At 44.8% G+C, this 15,842-nt stretch overlaps 1 protein-coding gene across 1 annotated transcript; it reads left to right on the top strand.

Moving 5' to 3' along the window:
* Positions 1 to 5,744: 5,744 nt before the first annotated feature.
* LOC134576963 (nicotinamide N-methyltransferase-like) lies at positions 5,745 to 9,202 on the top strand. Its single transcript, XM_063435622.1, has 4 exons — positions 5,745 to 5,774; positions 7,552 to 7,729; positions 8,190 to 8,397; positions 8,782 to 9,202. Exons 1-4 carry the CDS (start codon positions 5,745 to 5,747, stop codon positions 9,200 to 9,202), a joined length of 837 nt encoding a protein of 278 aa, XP_063291692.1.
* The last annotated feature ends 6,640 nt before the right edge of the window (positions 9,203 to 15,842 follow it).

Genomic DNA, 15,842 nt, shown 5'->3' with positions numbered 1-15,842 from the left:
GTTCTTGGAGGTCCCCCTTTCTGGTGGCATGGTAGGCATGTGGTACCCAGCTCACGAACAAGGGGGTGGGTTTTCCCTGGGGACCATCGTGGGGTGATGCTGGCTGCCTTTCACATGTTACAGTACCCTATACCCCGGAGGTACTCTGGTACTCTGGCTCGGTGCTGTTTGAGGCTAGGGGCGGCTGGTCAGGGTTTGTCCGGTGGTTACCGATATGATGGCCGATGCTCTGTCTTGTTCATTATAGAGCGTACTCGGGTGGAGGTGTCACGGGGTCGATTTGTATGGCAGTGGAGGTGTGGTCACTTGGTCCAGCGGTCTGCTGAAGCTGGTCTGTAGGCAATCTCTGGGGCGGCGTGGGGCCCGCTCCAGTAAGGTTGGAGGGTTCGGGACGGATGGGTACGTTTCTTTTTGGGTTCCGGGATTTGACTGCTCATATACATGTTTGGTTCCGTTGAGTAAGCGTTGGAATGGACTTCCTTCAGGTTTCGCAGCTCGATGGCTGTTGTCATTGGGAAGGGTAAGTTGGTTGAGGTTGGCTGTTTCATCGATAGAATCTGTGCAATTCTTGGATGTTGCAGGGTTGACTTCTGCATCCTCCTGGGGTAGGTGGGATGCACGGGGTTATGGTTGGGCTCCTACCAAGCTGTGGAAGTCTCTACCTACCTCTATTGAAGTCTCATTCCATTTTTGGTCTGCTTGGAGTTCCAGTGGACAGTGGAGACGTCCAGCCGCCCAAGCTTATCCGGGCAGGCACATGTTCTGGTGATTTATTCACTTTGATATTGTGAGTGCAATCTTGTTTCAGCGCATTATCTTTTCTTTTGCGGTATTACACTAGGTAATTTATTTATTTTATTTTTTCTGTTCCTGTTTTAGATTATGTACAGCCGTATCTCATTCCCCTCTGTGTCTATGTATATGTTGTAAGAGGTCAGGAACTGGGCCACGACCTTGAGAGGCTGTTGTAACTACACCAGATAAGTGTGGGTATATCTAGATGCCATTGTCACTAATTTGGAGGTATCATATGTAGATATACTGTTTGTATTTTGTCCTGGCAAGCTGTAATGGGTTTCCAGGATGGTCTGTATTATACCGTTCCGATCGGGGGCGGTGCAGGGTTCCGTCATTTGCCTGTTTTCGTTGGGAGTACTGTTCCGTCCCTGGGATTGTTCGGCCTCCTCCCCGGTTTGTTTCTCGGAGATGGGTTTTTTCACCCCCGCGTCCATCTAGTTGGGGTGTTCCTCTTGGGGGCTCGACTTCCTGGATAGGGATGGTGGGGAATTCAAAGGGCATTTATTTTGGTTGGGGGCGGCTACAGACACCGCCAGGCTGGGCGTGCCTGCGCCGATGGTTCAGAGGGCTCGAATGGCGGAGGTTCGGTGGTCTGGCTCCGGCTACGTGAAGGGGGTGTGGCTCCTCCTCATACGGGGTCAGCTGCCCCGCCTCATGGGGTACCAGGGGTTTTGTCATCCCTGGGTGGAATGACGTGGGTCGGTGGTGGTTTAGGACTTGGGTGCTCTTCGATCGGGACATGTTACGCATTCTGTTTCTTCCCTGAGGTTCCCAGGGGCTAGGCTGCGCCTATCGCCCTTTCCTGTTGGCAGTGCACTCCGCAATGTGAGTGCCCTGGTGCGCTGCCGTCGGTCATCAGAATGGATGGGTTTCTAGGTTTGTCATGGCCATAACAAAAATGACTAAACGTATAACGGACAAAATGAATAACTAAAACATGAACACTTCCAGTTCGCCTTTTGGGTTTGGCCAAAGGTGGCCTGGGTATCTTGAAGGGAGGGGTGCGCTTGCTGGAGGTCGGACTTGACCTCTGTTACTCTAGCGCTGCGTGAAGTGGTGGAACAGGCCATGGCTGGTTGTGGTGGGGTCCCCCGCTGATTTAGGCGTAAAACAGCGGGGTTGTGGCGGGGGTATGTCCTTGCCAATTGAGTTTGAGGTTACGTTTAAGTAGATGGAATGAGATGAACAAGTTTTTTTTTAAGGTCTCAAACCTCCCCTGCTCTAAAGGTTTAACTTTAGGTTGCCTGAGGTCTCGTGCCCATCGAGCATGGATAAGGTCGGCTGATGGCAGGCATTGGAAGGATTTTTATGACGAGGGGGGAGGTGAGAGGGAGTGGTGATTAGGAACCACTCCATGTTTTTATTGGCAAGGACGGTTGGGTCACTGTATAACACTATGGGTGGAGTTATATATGTATATATGTTCATTTATGCTTATTTATGTCTAATGTTTTAGTTACAGAAAAGAGATTTAATAAATAAAGTTATGGATGTGTTATGCAGTAATTTAGTTGTGATAATAAATGCTGTGGCCTGTTTCATCCATACTAAGTGGTCTGTCGTTATTGGGGGGTTTAATAGGGTTAGATTTTGTTCTAGGCTGCATCGCGATTCCCCACTACGTACATACAAGCTCTACAGCTATAGCCCCTAGTACCTCATACAACCCACCACCATACCCGGGTAAGGATGAAGGTGACCATAAGTCATGTCTCACCCCTCTCCCTGCCAACAGCTATGTGACTGCCCTCCCTGCTCACTCCTCTCCCTGCCAGCAGCTCTGTGTCTGCCCTCCCCGCTCATCCGTCTCTCTGCCAGCAGCTCAGTTAATGCCTCTCTGTTCACCCCTCTCCCTGCCAGAAGCTCTGTAAATGCACTTCCTGCTCACGCCTCTCCCCGCCAGCAACTCTGGGACTGGCCTCCACGCTTACCCTTCTCCCTACCAGCAGCTCTGTGACTGCCCTCCCTGCTCACCCCTTCTCCTTGCCAGCAGCTCAGTGAATGCCTCCCTGCTCACCCCTCTCCCTGCCAGAATCTCTGTAAATGCACTTCCCGCTCACGCCTCACCCCGCCAGCAGCACTGTGACTGGCCTCCCCGCTCACCCTTCTCCCTGCAGCAGCTCTGTGCCTGAATCCAGGCTCACCCCTCTCCCTGCCAGCAGCTTTGTGACTGCCCTCACCGCTCACCCCTCTCCCTGCCAGCAGTTCTGGGACTGCCCTCCCTGCTCACCCCTCTCCCTGCCAGAAGCTGAGTGAATGCCTCCCTGCTCATCCCTCTCCCTGCCAGAAGCTCTGTAAATGCACTTCCCGCTCACGCCTCTCCCCGACAGCAGCTCTGTGACTGCCCTCGCTGCTCACCCCTCTCCCTGCCAGCAGCTCTGTGACTGACCTCCCCGCTCATGCTTCTCCCTGCCAGCAGCTCTGTGCCTGAATCCAGGCTCACCCCTCTCGCTGCCAGCAGCTTTGTGACTACCCTCACCGCTCACCCATCTCCCTGTCGGCAGCTCTGTGCCTGAATCCAGGCTCACCACTCTCACTGCCAGCAGCTTTGTGCCTGGCTCCCCGCTCACCCTTCTCACTGCTAGCAGCTCTGTGTCTGGCTCCCTGCTCACTCTTCTCACTGCCAGCAGCTCTGTGACTGGCCTCCCTGCTCACCCCTCTCGCTGCCAGCAGCTCTGTGACTGGCCTCCCCGCTCACCCTTCTCATCTGAGGAAAGGGATTTAGGGGTGATTATTTCTGATGACTTAAAGGTAGGCAGACAATGTAATAGAGCAGCAGGAAATGCTAGCAGAATGCTTGGTTGTATAGGGAGAGGTATTAGCAGTAGAAATAGGGAAGTGCTGATGCCATTGAACAGAACACTGGTGACCGTATCTTCAGAAGGATATTGATACTTTAGAGCGAGTTCAGAGAAGGGCTACTAAACTGGTTCATGGATTGCAGGATAAAACTTACAAAGAAAGGTTAAAGAATCAACATGTATAGCTTGGAGGAAAGACGAGACAGAGGGGATATGATAGAAACATTAAATACATAAAGGGAATCAACACAGTAAAGCAGGAGACTATATTTAAAAGAAGAAAAACTACCACAACAAGAGGACATAGTCTTAAATTAGAGGGGCAAAGGTTTAAAAATAATGTCAGGAAGTATTACTTTACTGAGAGGGTAGTGGATGCATGGAATAGTCTTCCAGCTGAAGTGGTAGAGGTTAGCACAATGAGGGAGTTTAAGCATGCGTGGGATAGGCATAAGGCTATCCTAACTATAAGATAAGGCCAGAGACTAATGAAAGTATTTAGAAATTGGGCAGACTAGATGGGCCGAATGGTTCTTATCTGCCGTCACATTATATGTTTCTATGTTTCTATACCATATTTGACTATATTGCTTGGATTTTTTTGAACTATATTCCTCTTTTTCTTTAACAAACACTTTGTGTGAATTGAACATATAGGAAATTCCAAAAGGACATTTTTTCACTTTTTTTTTATTCTGTTGTTTGTTTGTTTTTTGAGCATTGAATTTTTGTATTTTTTGTGAGTTTCTCAGTTTCATCATTCCAAATGGATTGTGTGATGCTCATTAAGTAATGTACCCTTATTTTTTTTTCTCTGTGGGATTTACTAACTATATGCACTTTTTTTTTTTTTTTTTTTTTTGGTATCTAAGCTTTTTTATACTGTTTTGGAATTATTGTTTGTGCATATTGTGATAAGATATATATGCACTCTTGATCAATGCAGAACCAACTATTTTTTTGGCAATTTGAGTCCCAGGAGGAAGCATTTCCCAAGTAAGTGGATTAATCTCATATTGGCAGGCTTTACGCTAGTAGAGTAGGACCTGCCAAGAATGGGGTACATTGACTAGGGATCGACCGATATTCGGTATTTTTGGCAATATCGGTATCGGCCAATAAAGATACCGATATTGCCGATAATACATACCAGGATCACCGGGCTCCTGACAAACCTGGTGGGCCCAGCAAGAGCTTACTTACCTTCCCTTCAGCTCCCCTGTGTAAATCTCGCGAGTCCCGCGGCCGTTGGAGAATTGCGACGGGTTACCATGTCAACACTCAGCGCGGCACGCTGGCCACGAGATTTACACTGGGGAGCTGCTGGAAAGGTAAGTAAGCACTTGCTGGGCCCCCACTGCACAGTCCCTGCCACCACCAGGGAATGCAATCGCCTCCCTCCCTGGCCAAGTAAGAAGCAGGGAGAGGGGTCTGGAAAAAAAATTGAATATTAAAAAATAAATGTAAATTAAAAATGCCTCCCTTCCTCATTTTACACAAATTGCATACATACACAAACACACTCTGCATTTATTATATACACACACTACACAAACACACAGCATTCACTATACACACATTACACAAACACACACACCCTGCATTCTTTATATACATACACTGCATTCACAATACACACACACTACACAAACACACACTCTGCATTCATTATATACACACACTGCATTTACTTTACGTACACTACACACACACTACATTCACTATACACACACTACACAAACACACATACTCTGCATTCAATATATATATACGCACACTACACAAACACTCACTGCATTCACCAAAAACAAATTGCACAGAATTCAGACATATTGTCGGGTCTTCCGTTCCCATTAATTAACCAAGTTAATGTTAGTTTATTAAAATGTTAGCACGGTTACACCCTGGGAAGCAATGCATTTTGCAAATTTATTTATTTATTTGTTTAAGGCAGCAAGTTCTGTATGAAGAATGATAACCATCCCAAAATACAAGAAATTCAGGAAAAATGATTAGGCATACACTTCTCAAGATTAATATCACTGAACAAACGTGTTTTTTGGGGGGGTTTATACATGCCTTTAGGCACAAAAGGATCCACCTACTGTGTTCATATAGAGTTCACTTCCTATGGATAGGAAGCACATGAGCTCAATAATCTGGTTGTTCAAACAGGTAAGAGAACACCGAATGTTTAGCTGTATAAACTTATGTATTGTACAAGAAAGGAGACTTGTGCACAGGGCCGGCGCGTCCATAAGGCGGCACAGGCGGCCGCCTTAGGGCGCACGGGCTCTGGGGGCGCAAAATTTCAGTGACCGGCAGGAGGGAAGCTCTCCCTCCTGCCAGCCACCATCTCGGCCCCCGGCGCGGCTGTGCTGTGCGGAGATAAGACGCGGCGAGGGAGCTCTAATCTCACCGCTCTGCTCCCTCGCGCGCTGTCTGCTGATACCGCGGGAGCCGGAATATGACGTCATATTCCGGCTCCCGCGGTATCAGCAGACAGCGTGCAAGGGAGCAGAGCGGTGAGATTAGAGCTCCCTCGCCGCGTCTGATCTCCGCACAGCACAGCCGCACGCCGCTCAGCAGGACCCCAGGGAAGGATGCATCATCCACACCAGCTCTCCAGGTAAGGAGGCTGGGTGGGAAATGTATATTTATTAAAATAATTAGTGAATGTATGTGATGTGTGTCTGTGAGTGTCTGTGTGTGTGTGTGTCTGTGAGTGACAGTGTGTGTGTCTGTGAGTGACAGTGTGTGTGTCTGTGAGTGACAGTGTGTGTGTCTGTGAGTGTGTCTGTGAGTGACAGCGTGTGCGTCTGTGAGTGACAGCGTGTGCGTCTGTGAGTGACAGCGTGTGCGTCTGTGAGTGACAGCGTGTGCATCTGTGAGTGACAGCGTGTGCGTCTGTGAGTGACAGCGTGTGCGTCTGTGAGTGACAGCGTGTGCGTCTGTGAGTGACAGCGTGTGTGAGTGAGTGCGTCTGTGTGTGTGCATGTGAGTTTAGGAGTGTGTCTGTCAGTGTATGATGAGTGTGTTTGTCAGTGTATGAGTGTGTGTCTGTCAAGTCAGTGAGAGTATGTTTGTCATTGAGTATGTGTGTGACTATCCGTGTGTCTGTCAATGAGTCTGTGTCTGTCAGTGACGTCTGTGTGTTTGTCATTGAGCGTGTGACTGTCAGTGTGTACAGAGTGTAGCGGAGCAGAGCGCAGTACAGGAGCTTCTGTTTCCTGTACCTGGCCAGACTGACAGGAGGTGCTCACAGAGAGAGCACTCCCTGTCAGTTCGGCCGGGTACAGAAAACTGAAGCTCCTTTAGGGGATCTGCTCCGCTAGGCAATGCAACAATAGAGGTAGAAGGCACACCAGGAAGGGGAGTGTAACCACTAATGGGGTGTGGGGTGCACCAAGGGACAGGGAGGGAATGGGAGAGAAACACCAAGAGACAGGGAAAAGAGGGGGGAGGGGAGAAGAACACTAAGGGGCAGGAAGGGACCACTATTGGTCGGGGAGGGGAGCGGGGCTGGTTAAGAGGCACATAGGTGAAGATGTTTTTTTGGGGGGGGGCGGAAAAATGCATCTTCGCCTATGTACCTAAAAATCCAAGCACCGGCCCTGCTTGTGCACGGCAGGAATATTCAGCTCAACTGGATGACTCCATCAGATAGAAATTCACAGTAACATTTAAGAAAGATTTGGAATGAATGAGTAATTCTGTAATTAGTTAAGAGGGGTTCCTTGCTAGTCACTGTCATTTTCAGTGGCCCGGTGACATCAAAGATTAAATTTAGACACTGAAGAAAAATATAACAAAAGTAGCAATTTAAGACTCTGAAACGATCTTGAGGCATATTCGCTAAGTACAAAAAGACTCTATAAGACATTAACTGTAAATATTGTTTTAGAGAAAATAAGCATATACTAAATATTAATTTTCTGAATTTCTTTTGTAGGAATTTCTAGCTACGACAGAAATCATGGAGGTGGTATCAAGAGAAAGTGCCTCATATACAACTTACTTCGATTCCAGAAAATACCTGGAGTCCTTCTATGCTGCACATCTCCAAACCCAGGAAGTAGCTAAAGAAATAACATTTGTCCTCTCTTTTCTATCGAAAGCATTCGCTTCAGGTATTTTTATTAATTTATTTACAAAATATTTTACCAGGAAGGATACATTGAGATTTCTCACTGTGATTGGGGACTAGCAACATACCTAGGTATTTTAAAGAATTGACTGCGGTCAGTGTACTATATGATTTTGTACTGATGCATAGTCGTGATTTTTTTTTTTTTTAATTTATGTAATTTGGTACAGTTCCAAAGAACATTGTGACAATTTAGTCAGTGTTTTGGAAAAACATATCTGCTACTTTTTATCTACTTTTTATCTCCACTTTTCTACCCCAGGTATGTTACTTGTGTTGAATAGATAACTTCATATATTAATATTTAGGATTACTATTATCTTCTAAAGATACATCACTACGGTGTCAGTGTTTGTGTTTAATTTTTCAAATGTTCAGTATATTTATCATTAAAAGATTTTATTTTATTTATCATAAAAAATGTTTTGTTTTTTTCTTAACAGGTTGTATACAAGGGGATAATTTGATAGAAATTGCTGCAGGTCCTACAATATGGCATATCCTCTCAGCCTGTGAAAATTTCAAAAACATCTACCTGACGGATTATTCCCAAAATAACTTAAATGAAATTGAACTGTGGTTGAATGAGGACAAACATGCCTTTGATTGGTCTCCATACATAAAACAAGCATGTGAACTGGAAGGTGGGAGGTATGTATTCCGTATATCTAACGCTGTTCAAAATATCATGCTGGTCTCTAAATAATGCTACAATATACAATACAACAATAAATATTAGTGTGAGCTTAGAATTATGCAGTCAAATGTGTTATGTTAATAATTCGACCACCATCCCCTACATTTTAAGTAATTTTCAGCAAATTAATGTCCAATATTTGAAGCCAATGTGTATATCCTCTTCATTTTGCTAATTTTATCACTGCTGTAATTTATTGAGTTGACGAAATGGTGATGCGGTGAAATTCAGCAACAAGAGAGAATTATTTGTGCATTTCCCATTTTTAAAACCAATTCTCGAGGTAATTTTAAGAGTTAATCAAGAGCAAGTCTGAACTTTCTATCACTTGATTTTAGGTCCACACCTGAGGAGAAAGCAAAAAAGATTAGGGAAAAGGTCTCCTTTATGAAATGTGATGTCACCCAAGCCAACCCTCTCCAACCACTTTCACTGCCTCAAGTGGACTGTGTGATCATTGCAGCATGCCTCATTTGTGTTGCTTCAACATTAGAAGAGTTTAAGGTGTATCTGAAGAATACTGTGTCTTTGTTAAAACCTGGAGGATATCTTGTAATGACTGAATATCTCCGAGCCTCCAAGTATATTGTGGGAGATAAAATATTTTCTGTTCTTTCAGTGGAGGAAAACTTTATCAAGAAAGCAATGGCTGATTGCGGATGTATTGTTGAGGAGTCTCAGGTATTCACAATCTGCAAATCCTACGGAGAGGATTTCGATAGTGAAGATGTATTTTGTGTAAAAGCTAAAAAAATGTGATGGCAGGCCTTGTTGAATATTACCTACCTGAAAATGGAAGGAAATATGGGCTATGCTTCTTGTCAAATAACATTCCTGTTCATTACGAACGCTAATCAAATTCTCCATGTTGATGTCATCAACACTAGTCTCTCCCATTCTTAATCTGACCTCGTTAAATTTTTCCTCTCCTCCTTTTTGTTCGTTATTCTAACCATCTCCCTGATGGTTATCCATCATTCTTTCAGCTACCCCACAAGTCTATTCAGACGTAACTGAATACGATGTTTCATGTTCTGCTAATGAACTTATAATCTTTGTTTTAAGAAGTTGTGTCATGCAATGAATATCTTTATACCCTGTTTAGTGAAATTCTTAATGTTTGTACATTTTTAAATTTTATAAATAAAGGATTTAGCATGTTACCTGCCTATTCACGTGTCTAATGTATGTCGTGCCTGTGTGTTTTGATGCATATGTATATATGTACTTTATGTATGAAATGTGAGTGTGACTGTACATGCAAGAGTATTGTGTGTAACTGAATGTGCAGTGCATGTGTCTATGACTGCATATACTCATGAAATGTAAATAAATATGTGACTGGGTATTTGTATGCGTGCTTGTTTGTTTGTAATGAGTTTCGAATGATGGCATATGTGTGTTCACATGCCGATATATAACTACAAACTCACTTTGAACAGGTAAGCACAAACTATAAACAGGAGAGCAACTGTATAGACACCAGCAGAAAAAAAGCGGATAAAAAGGCTTAGAGTATCTCTTTAAAATATTCCCACATGCTTCTTTGTCTTTCAAACATACCCAGCTTTCAGACACTCCACACACTAATTGTTCATGTGCAGTAATGCATTTACACACAGTGACATCTTTAAGAATACACCCCTGCATTCACATGCTCACTTCAATAGTAACATGGTGTGGCATCTGAGGGATTATAAATAGCAAAGCCAAGTCTGCCCTTAACCCCCCCTACTACTGCCCTAACCCACTACTAATGCCCCTAACCCCCTACTATTGCCCCTAACCACCCACTACTGCCCCTAATCCCACACTAATGGCCCTGTCTACAACTGGCACTAACCCCCTACTACTGCCCCTAATGACCCACCACATGTCCTAACCCCCACTACAGGTCATAACCCCATACTATTACCCATATCCACCCATCACAGGTCCTAACCCCCATTACTGACCGTAGCCTCCCACGACGGGTCCTGACCTCTTACTACTATCCCTGTCCCCCTACCACTACCCCTGACCACATACTACTTCTCTTACCTCCTACTACATCTCCTTAACTCTTACTACTGCCCCTGACCCCTTACTATTGGCCCTAATGCCCCACTGCAGGTCTTAACCTACCAATTTAGCCCCTAACCCCTCACGTCAGCCCTTAACCCTCCACTACAGCTTCTAAACCTTCTACACATACACACACCTAAATACACACTGACACACATAGCAACAATATATAGGGGGTGGGCACATAAGATACCACAATCCAAACTGGGGGCTGCCTGATGCCAGCATGCAGTGCACATTGGCATCAGTCAACAAATTTGCAAATAATTCACATTAGCCACCCAGATTTCTTGTTCGTGGGCTAGCTGACACCTCTTAACGTCGATCTTTGTTTATCAGATAACTCCCTTATTTGCTATCCTTATGTGGGATTGCCAAATTTAAGGACACCAAATAAGGATAAGGGAGCTATCTGCTAAACAGCACCCTAATTTGGTATCTTTAAATATGGAAATCTCACCTAAGGACACCAATTTAGAGAATTATCAACTAAACAGCTAAAAGATCAATTGAGAAAAATTTTTTTTTCTTAATTTCAGTTGTTTAGTAGATAACGCCCTTATTTGTTATCCTTATGTGAATTGCAATATTTAAGGACACCAAATAAGGGAGCTATGTACCAAACACATGCACATTTATATACACACACAATAGGTGTATGTCTGTGTGTGTATATCTGTGATTGTGTGTGTGTAAATATATGTATGTGTGTGTGTGTGTATATATATATATATATATATATATATACACACACACACACACACGTGTGTATGTATGTGATGTTTGCGTGTGTTTGTAATTGTATGTGTGTGGATCTGTTATTGTGTATGCCTGTGTTTATGTGTGTGGGTCTCTGTAGTCAAGTGTGTGTGTGTGTGTGTATATATATACATATACACACACACACTTAACTACAAAGATACACACACAACCACACACATAAACACAGACCTACACAATCACAGACCCAGACACATACAATTACAAACACACATAATTAGATATACACACGCAAACATCACATACATGCACACATTTAATAATTAAGAGGTCCACCCAGCCTCCCTACCTTGCTCTGGGAGGGCTAGAGTGGATCCTCAGTCCCTGGTAGTCAGTGGTTGCTGCTGGGATCTCTCTGCTCTTCATTCACACGTCCCTTGCACATCCTGTAATATGACGCAGATGCTTGGATGATGTTATGTGCCGACTCACTGCAGGGCGAAGACAGTCAGATACAGTCAGATGTACACAGTTATACGCATATACTGTCAAATACAGACACATGCCCACCGTACCAAACAAGTCACTTGCACACTGTCAAACGCACAGCTGCAGGTAGACGGTAACACACACAGTTACAGACAGTCACACACACACAGCTACAGGCAGACAGTCACACACACCCACAATTACAGGCAGACTGTAACATAGTTACAGGCAGCACACAGTCACACACACTCAGTGACATGCAGACAGTCACACAAAGTCACAGGCAGACAGTAATACACAGTCCCAGGTAGACAACCAAAGGCAGACATTCATACATACAGGCACAGGCAGACAGTCACACACACACAGTCACTAAAATTCAGTCTCACGCACAGTTACAGGAAGACAGTCACACTCAGTCCCAGATAAACTGTCACAGGCAGACAGTCACAGGCAGACATTCACACACAGTCACAGACATTTACAGGGAGACAGTCATAGACGCAGTCACAGGCAGACAAACACAGTCACAGGCAGAGAGTCAAAGGGCAGACAGTCACAGGCAGACATTTACACACAGGCACAGTCAGACAGTCACAGACGCAGTCACTGGTAGACAGCCACAGGCAGACATTCACACACAGTCACAGACATTTACAGGGAGACAGTCATAGTCGCAGTCACAGGCAGACAAACACACAGTCGCAGACAGTCACAGTCACAGGTAGACAGCCACAGGTAGACATTCACACACACAGACATTTACAGGGAGACAGTCATAGATGCAGTCACAGATAGTCACAGGCAGACATTCTTACACACATTCACAGATAGTCACAGGCAGACATTCACACACACACGCAGACAGTCACAAGCAGTCTCACACACACTCACACTCTCTCTCTCACTTACTGGTGGAAGAGTGGAGTCAGTGAGTCCCTGGTGTGTTGGAGGAGCAGAGACTCCTTCCTGCTTGCCCTCAGTGTGCTGCAGTGAAAGGCAGCAAATGAAGGCTGGCTGTAGCTCCGCCCCCTGCATCCGGTTTGGATCCGCCCCCACGGCCGAGTTGGCTCCGACCCCGATTCTCTGTGCAGTACTTCAGTACTGCTGAAATCCCAGCCCCTGCGTGTGTGAGCTGTGTGGCTCCCGGCGCCCTGTGCAGCCACACAGCTCACAGAGTCACAAGCCTGGCCAGCCCTGGAGGCACCACCCTACCTGGTGGCACCCCCCTAACTGGTGGCACCCGGGGCAGACCGCCCCCCCCCCCCCCCCCCCCCCGCCTCCCCCTTAGTACGCCACTGACTCTGCCCTTGGGTTTTTACGTCCAAGATGCATTATCTTGCACTTATCAACATTAAATGTCAGTTGCCACAACTCTGACCATTTTTCTAGTTTACCTAAATCATTTGCCATTTGTCTTATCCCTCCTGGAACATCAACCCTGTTACATATCTTAGTATCATCAGCAAAAAGACATACCTTACCTTCAAGACCTTCTGCAATATCACTAATGAAAATATTAAAGAGAATGGGTCCAAGTACAGATCCCTGAGGTACCCCACTGTTGACAAGCCCAAGCTTCGAATATACGCCATTGACTACAACCATCTGTTGCCTGTCACTCAGCCACTGCCTTACCCATTCAACAATATTGGAATCCAAACTTAAAGATTGCAATTTATTGATAAGCCTTCTATGTGCAACAGTGTCAAAAGCCTTACTGAAATCTAGTGTGTTTGTAGTGAATGCAGTGTGTGTACAGTGAATATAGTGTGTGCAGTGAATGCAAAGTGTCTATAGTGTGAGTAGTGTGTTTGTAATGAGTGAAAAGTGTATATAGTGAATGTAGTGTGTTTGCAGTGAATGGAGAGTGTATATACTGAATGTAGTGTGTCTGTAATGAATGGAGAGTGTGTTTACTGGGTTTAGTGTGTTTGTAGTGAATGGAGAGTATGTATAGTGATTGTAATGAGTGTATAGTGAATGCAGTGTGTGTAGTGAGTGCAGAGTTTGTATAGTGAATGTAGTGTGTTTGTAGTGAGTGCAGAATGTGTATAGTGAATGTAGTGTGTTTGTAGTGAGTGCAGTGTGTGTATAGTGGATGTAGTGTGTCTGTAGTGAATGCAGAGTGTGTATAGTGAATGTAGTGTGTGTCAGTGCAGAGTGTGTATAGTGAATGCAGAGTGTGTATAGTGAATGTAGTGCGTGTGAGTGCAGAGTGTGTATAGTGAATGTGGTGTGTCTGTAGTGAATGCAGAGTGTGTCTGTAGTGAATTGAGAGTGTGCATACAAAATGTAGTGTGTGTAGTGAATGTAGTGTGTTTGTAGTGAAAGCAGAGTGTATATAGTGAATGTAGTGTGTTTGTAGTGAATGCAGAGTGTGTATAGTGGATGTAGTGTGTTTGTAGTGAATGCAGAGTGTGTATAGTGAATGGAGTGTGTTTGTAGTGAATGCAGAGTGTGTATAGTGGATGAAGTGTGTGTGAGTGCAGAGTGTGTATAGTGAATGTGGTGTGTCTGTAGTGAATTGAGAGTGTGCATACTAAATGTAGTGTGTTTGTAGTGAATGTAGTGTGTTTGTAGTGAATGCAGAGTGTATATAGTGAATTTAGTGTGTTTGTAGTGGCTGTAGTGTGTTTGTATTGAATGCAGAGTGTGTATAGTGAATGCAGTGTGTTTGTAGTGAATGCAGAGTGTGTATAGTGGATGTAATGTGTTTGTAGTGAATGCAGAGTGTGTATAGTGAATGCAGTGTGTGTGAGTGCAGTGTGTTCTTGTAGGATGCAGTGTGTATGTAAAATAGGAGGATAAACATTTTTTTTTAACATTTAATGTTGCCACGGAGGGGGGAGATCACATTCCCCGGTGGAGGGAGCCGCCGCTGTTCATTGAAGAGGGGGCCCAGCAGCACACTCTGTGTTCCCTTTCCAGCTCCCCTCTGTCTAACTCTCCGGCATGCGGAGCGTTGCCATGGTAACGCGGGACTTGCAAAAGTTAAGACACAGAGAATCTGAAGAAGGGAACACAGAGTGTGCTGCTGGGCCCCCTCTTCAATGTACAGGGAGCAGGGGGCCCACAGTGCACATATATATAGCAAGAATCACTATATATATATGTGCACATAAGGAATGTAGGGCTCTGACTGCCAGAGTAGTTCGGGCCGCCCAGGACCGCTAGGCCCATAACAGCTATCATGGTTGTCATGTCCTGATGGGGGCCCTGAATGTACGTATGTGTATATTAGCTCTAGTTGCCTTTATAATGGCTCACACTTAGCATTTAGTATAACTATTCATCTTTATGACCACTAGATGGCAGTACATAACCATTAGAACACCAGGATGCTGCAAAAACCCATCAGATTTTTGTCATACTCTTTGACCACTAGATGGCACTTCGTCACTTTAAAAGCGCATGGTTCTAATGTTCATTATTGTTATTTTATATTAATTCTAAAAACATCTGCCAATTCAGAACCCCTGTAATATGGGTTATTAAAAGTAACGGCTCAATAAAGAATATATCAAATCTATCGATAGGGTATATAAATAAGCTCAGCTTTTATGTCTACAGGAAAGAGAAATGAGAGAGCATGTGGTTCAGAAGGTACACTGACCGGCCACAACATTTAAACCACTGACAGTCAAAGTAAATAATATTGTTTAAATCATTACAATGACACCAGTCAAGGAGTGAGATATATTGGGCAGCAAGTGAACAGTCAGTTCTAGAATTCCATGTGTTGGGAACAGGAAAAATGGGCAAGTAAAACGATCTGAGTGATATAGTGATGGCTAGAAGACTGGGTCAGAGCCAAAAAGGCAAGTCTTGTGGGGTGTACCTGGCATGCAGTGGTTATTACCTACCAAAAGTGATGCAAGGAAGGACAACCAGCAGCAGGGTCATGGGCACCCAAAACTCATTGATGCACATAGGAAGGGGGGGGGGGGGGCGGAGGACGAAGGCTCTAATCACACAGAAGAGCTACTAAAACTCATTGATGCACATAGGAGGAGGGGGGGTGGGGGGAGGAGACAAAGGCTCTAATCACACAGAAGAGCTACTAAAACTCAAATTGCTTAAAAATGTATTGCTGGCCATGATAGAAAAGTGTCAGAACACACAG

The sequence above is a fragment of the Pelobates fuscus genome, chromosome 11 (assembly GCF_036172605.1).
Source record: "Pelobates fuscus isolate aPelFus1 chromosome 11, aPelFus1.pri, whole genome shotgun sequence".
NCBI classification, from domain to species: domain Eukaryota; kingdom Metazoa; phylum Chordata; class Amphibia; order Anura; family Pelobatidae; genus Pelobates; species Pelobates fuscus.
The sequence above is the reverse complement of the archived record's forward strand: the minus strand, read 5'-3'. Positions and strand labels throughout refer to the sequence as shown.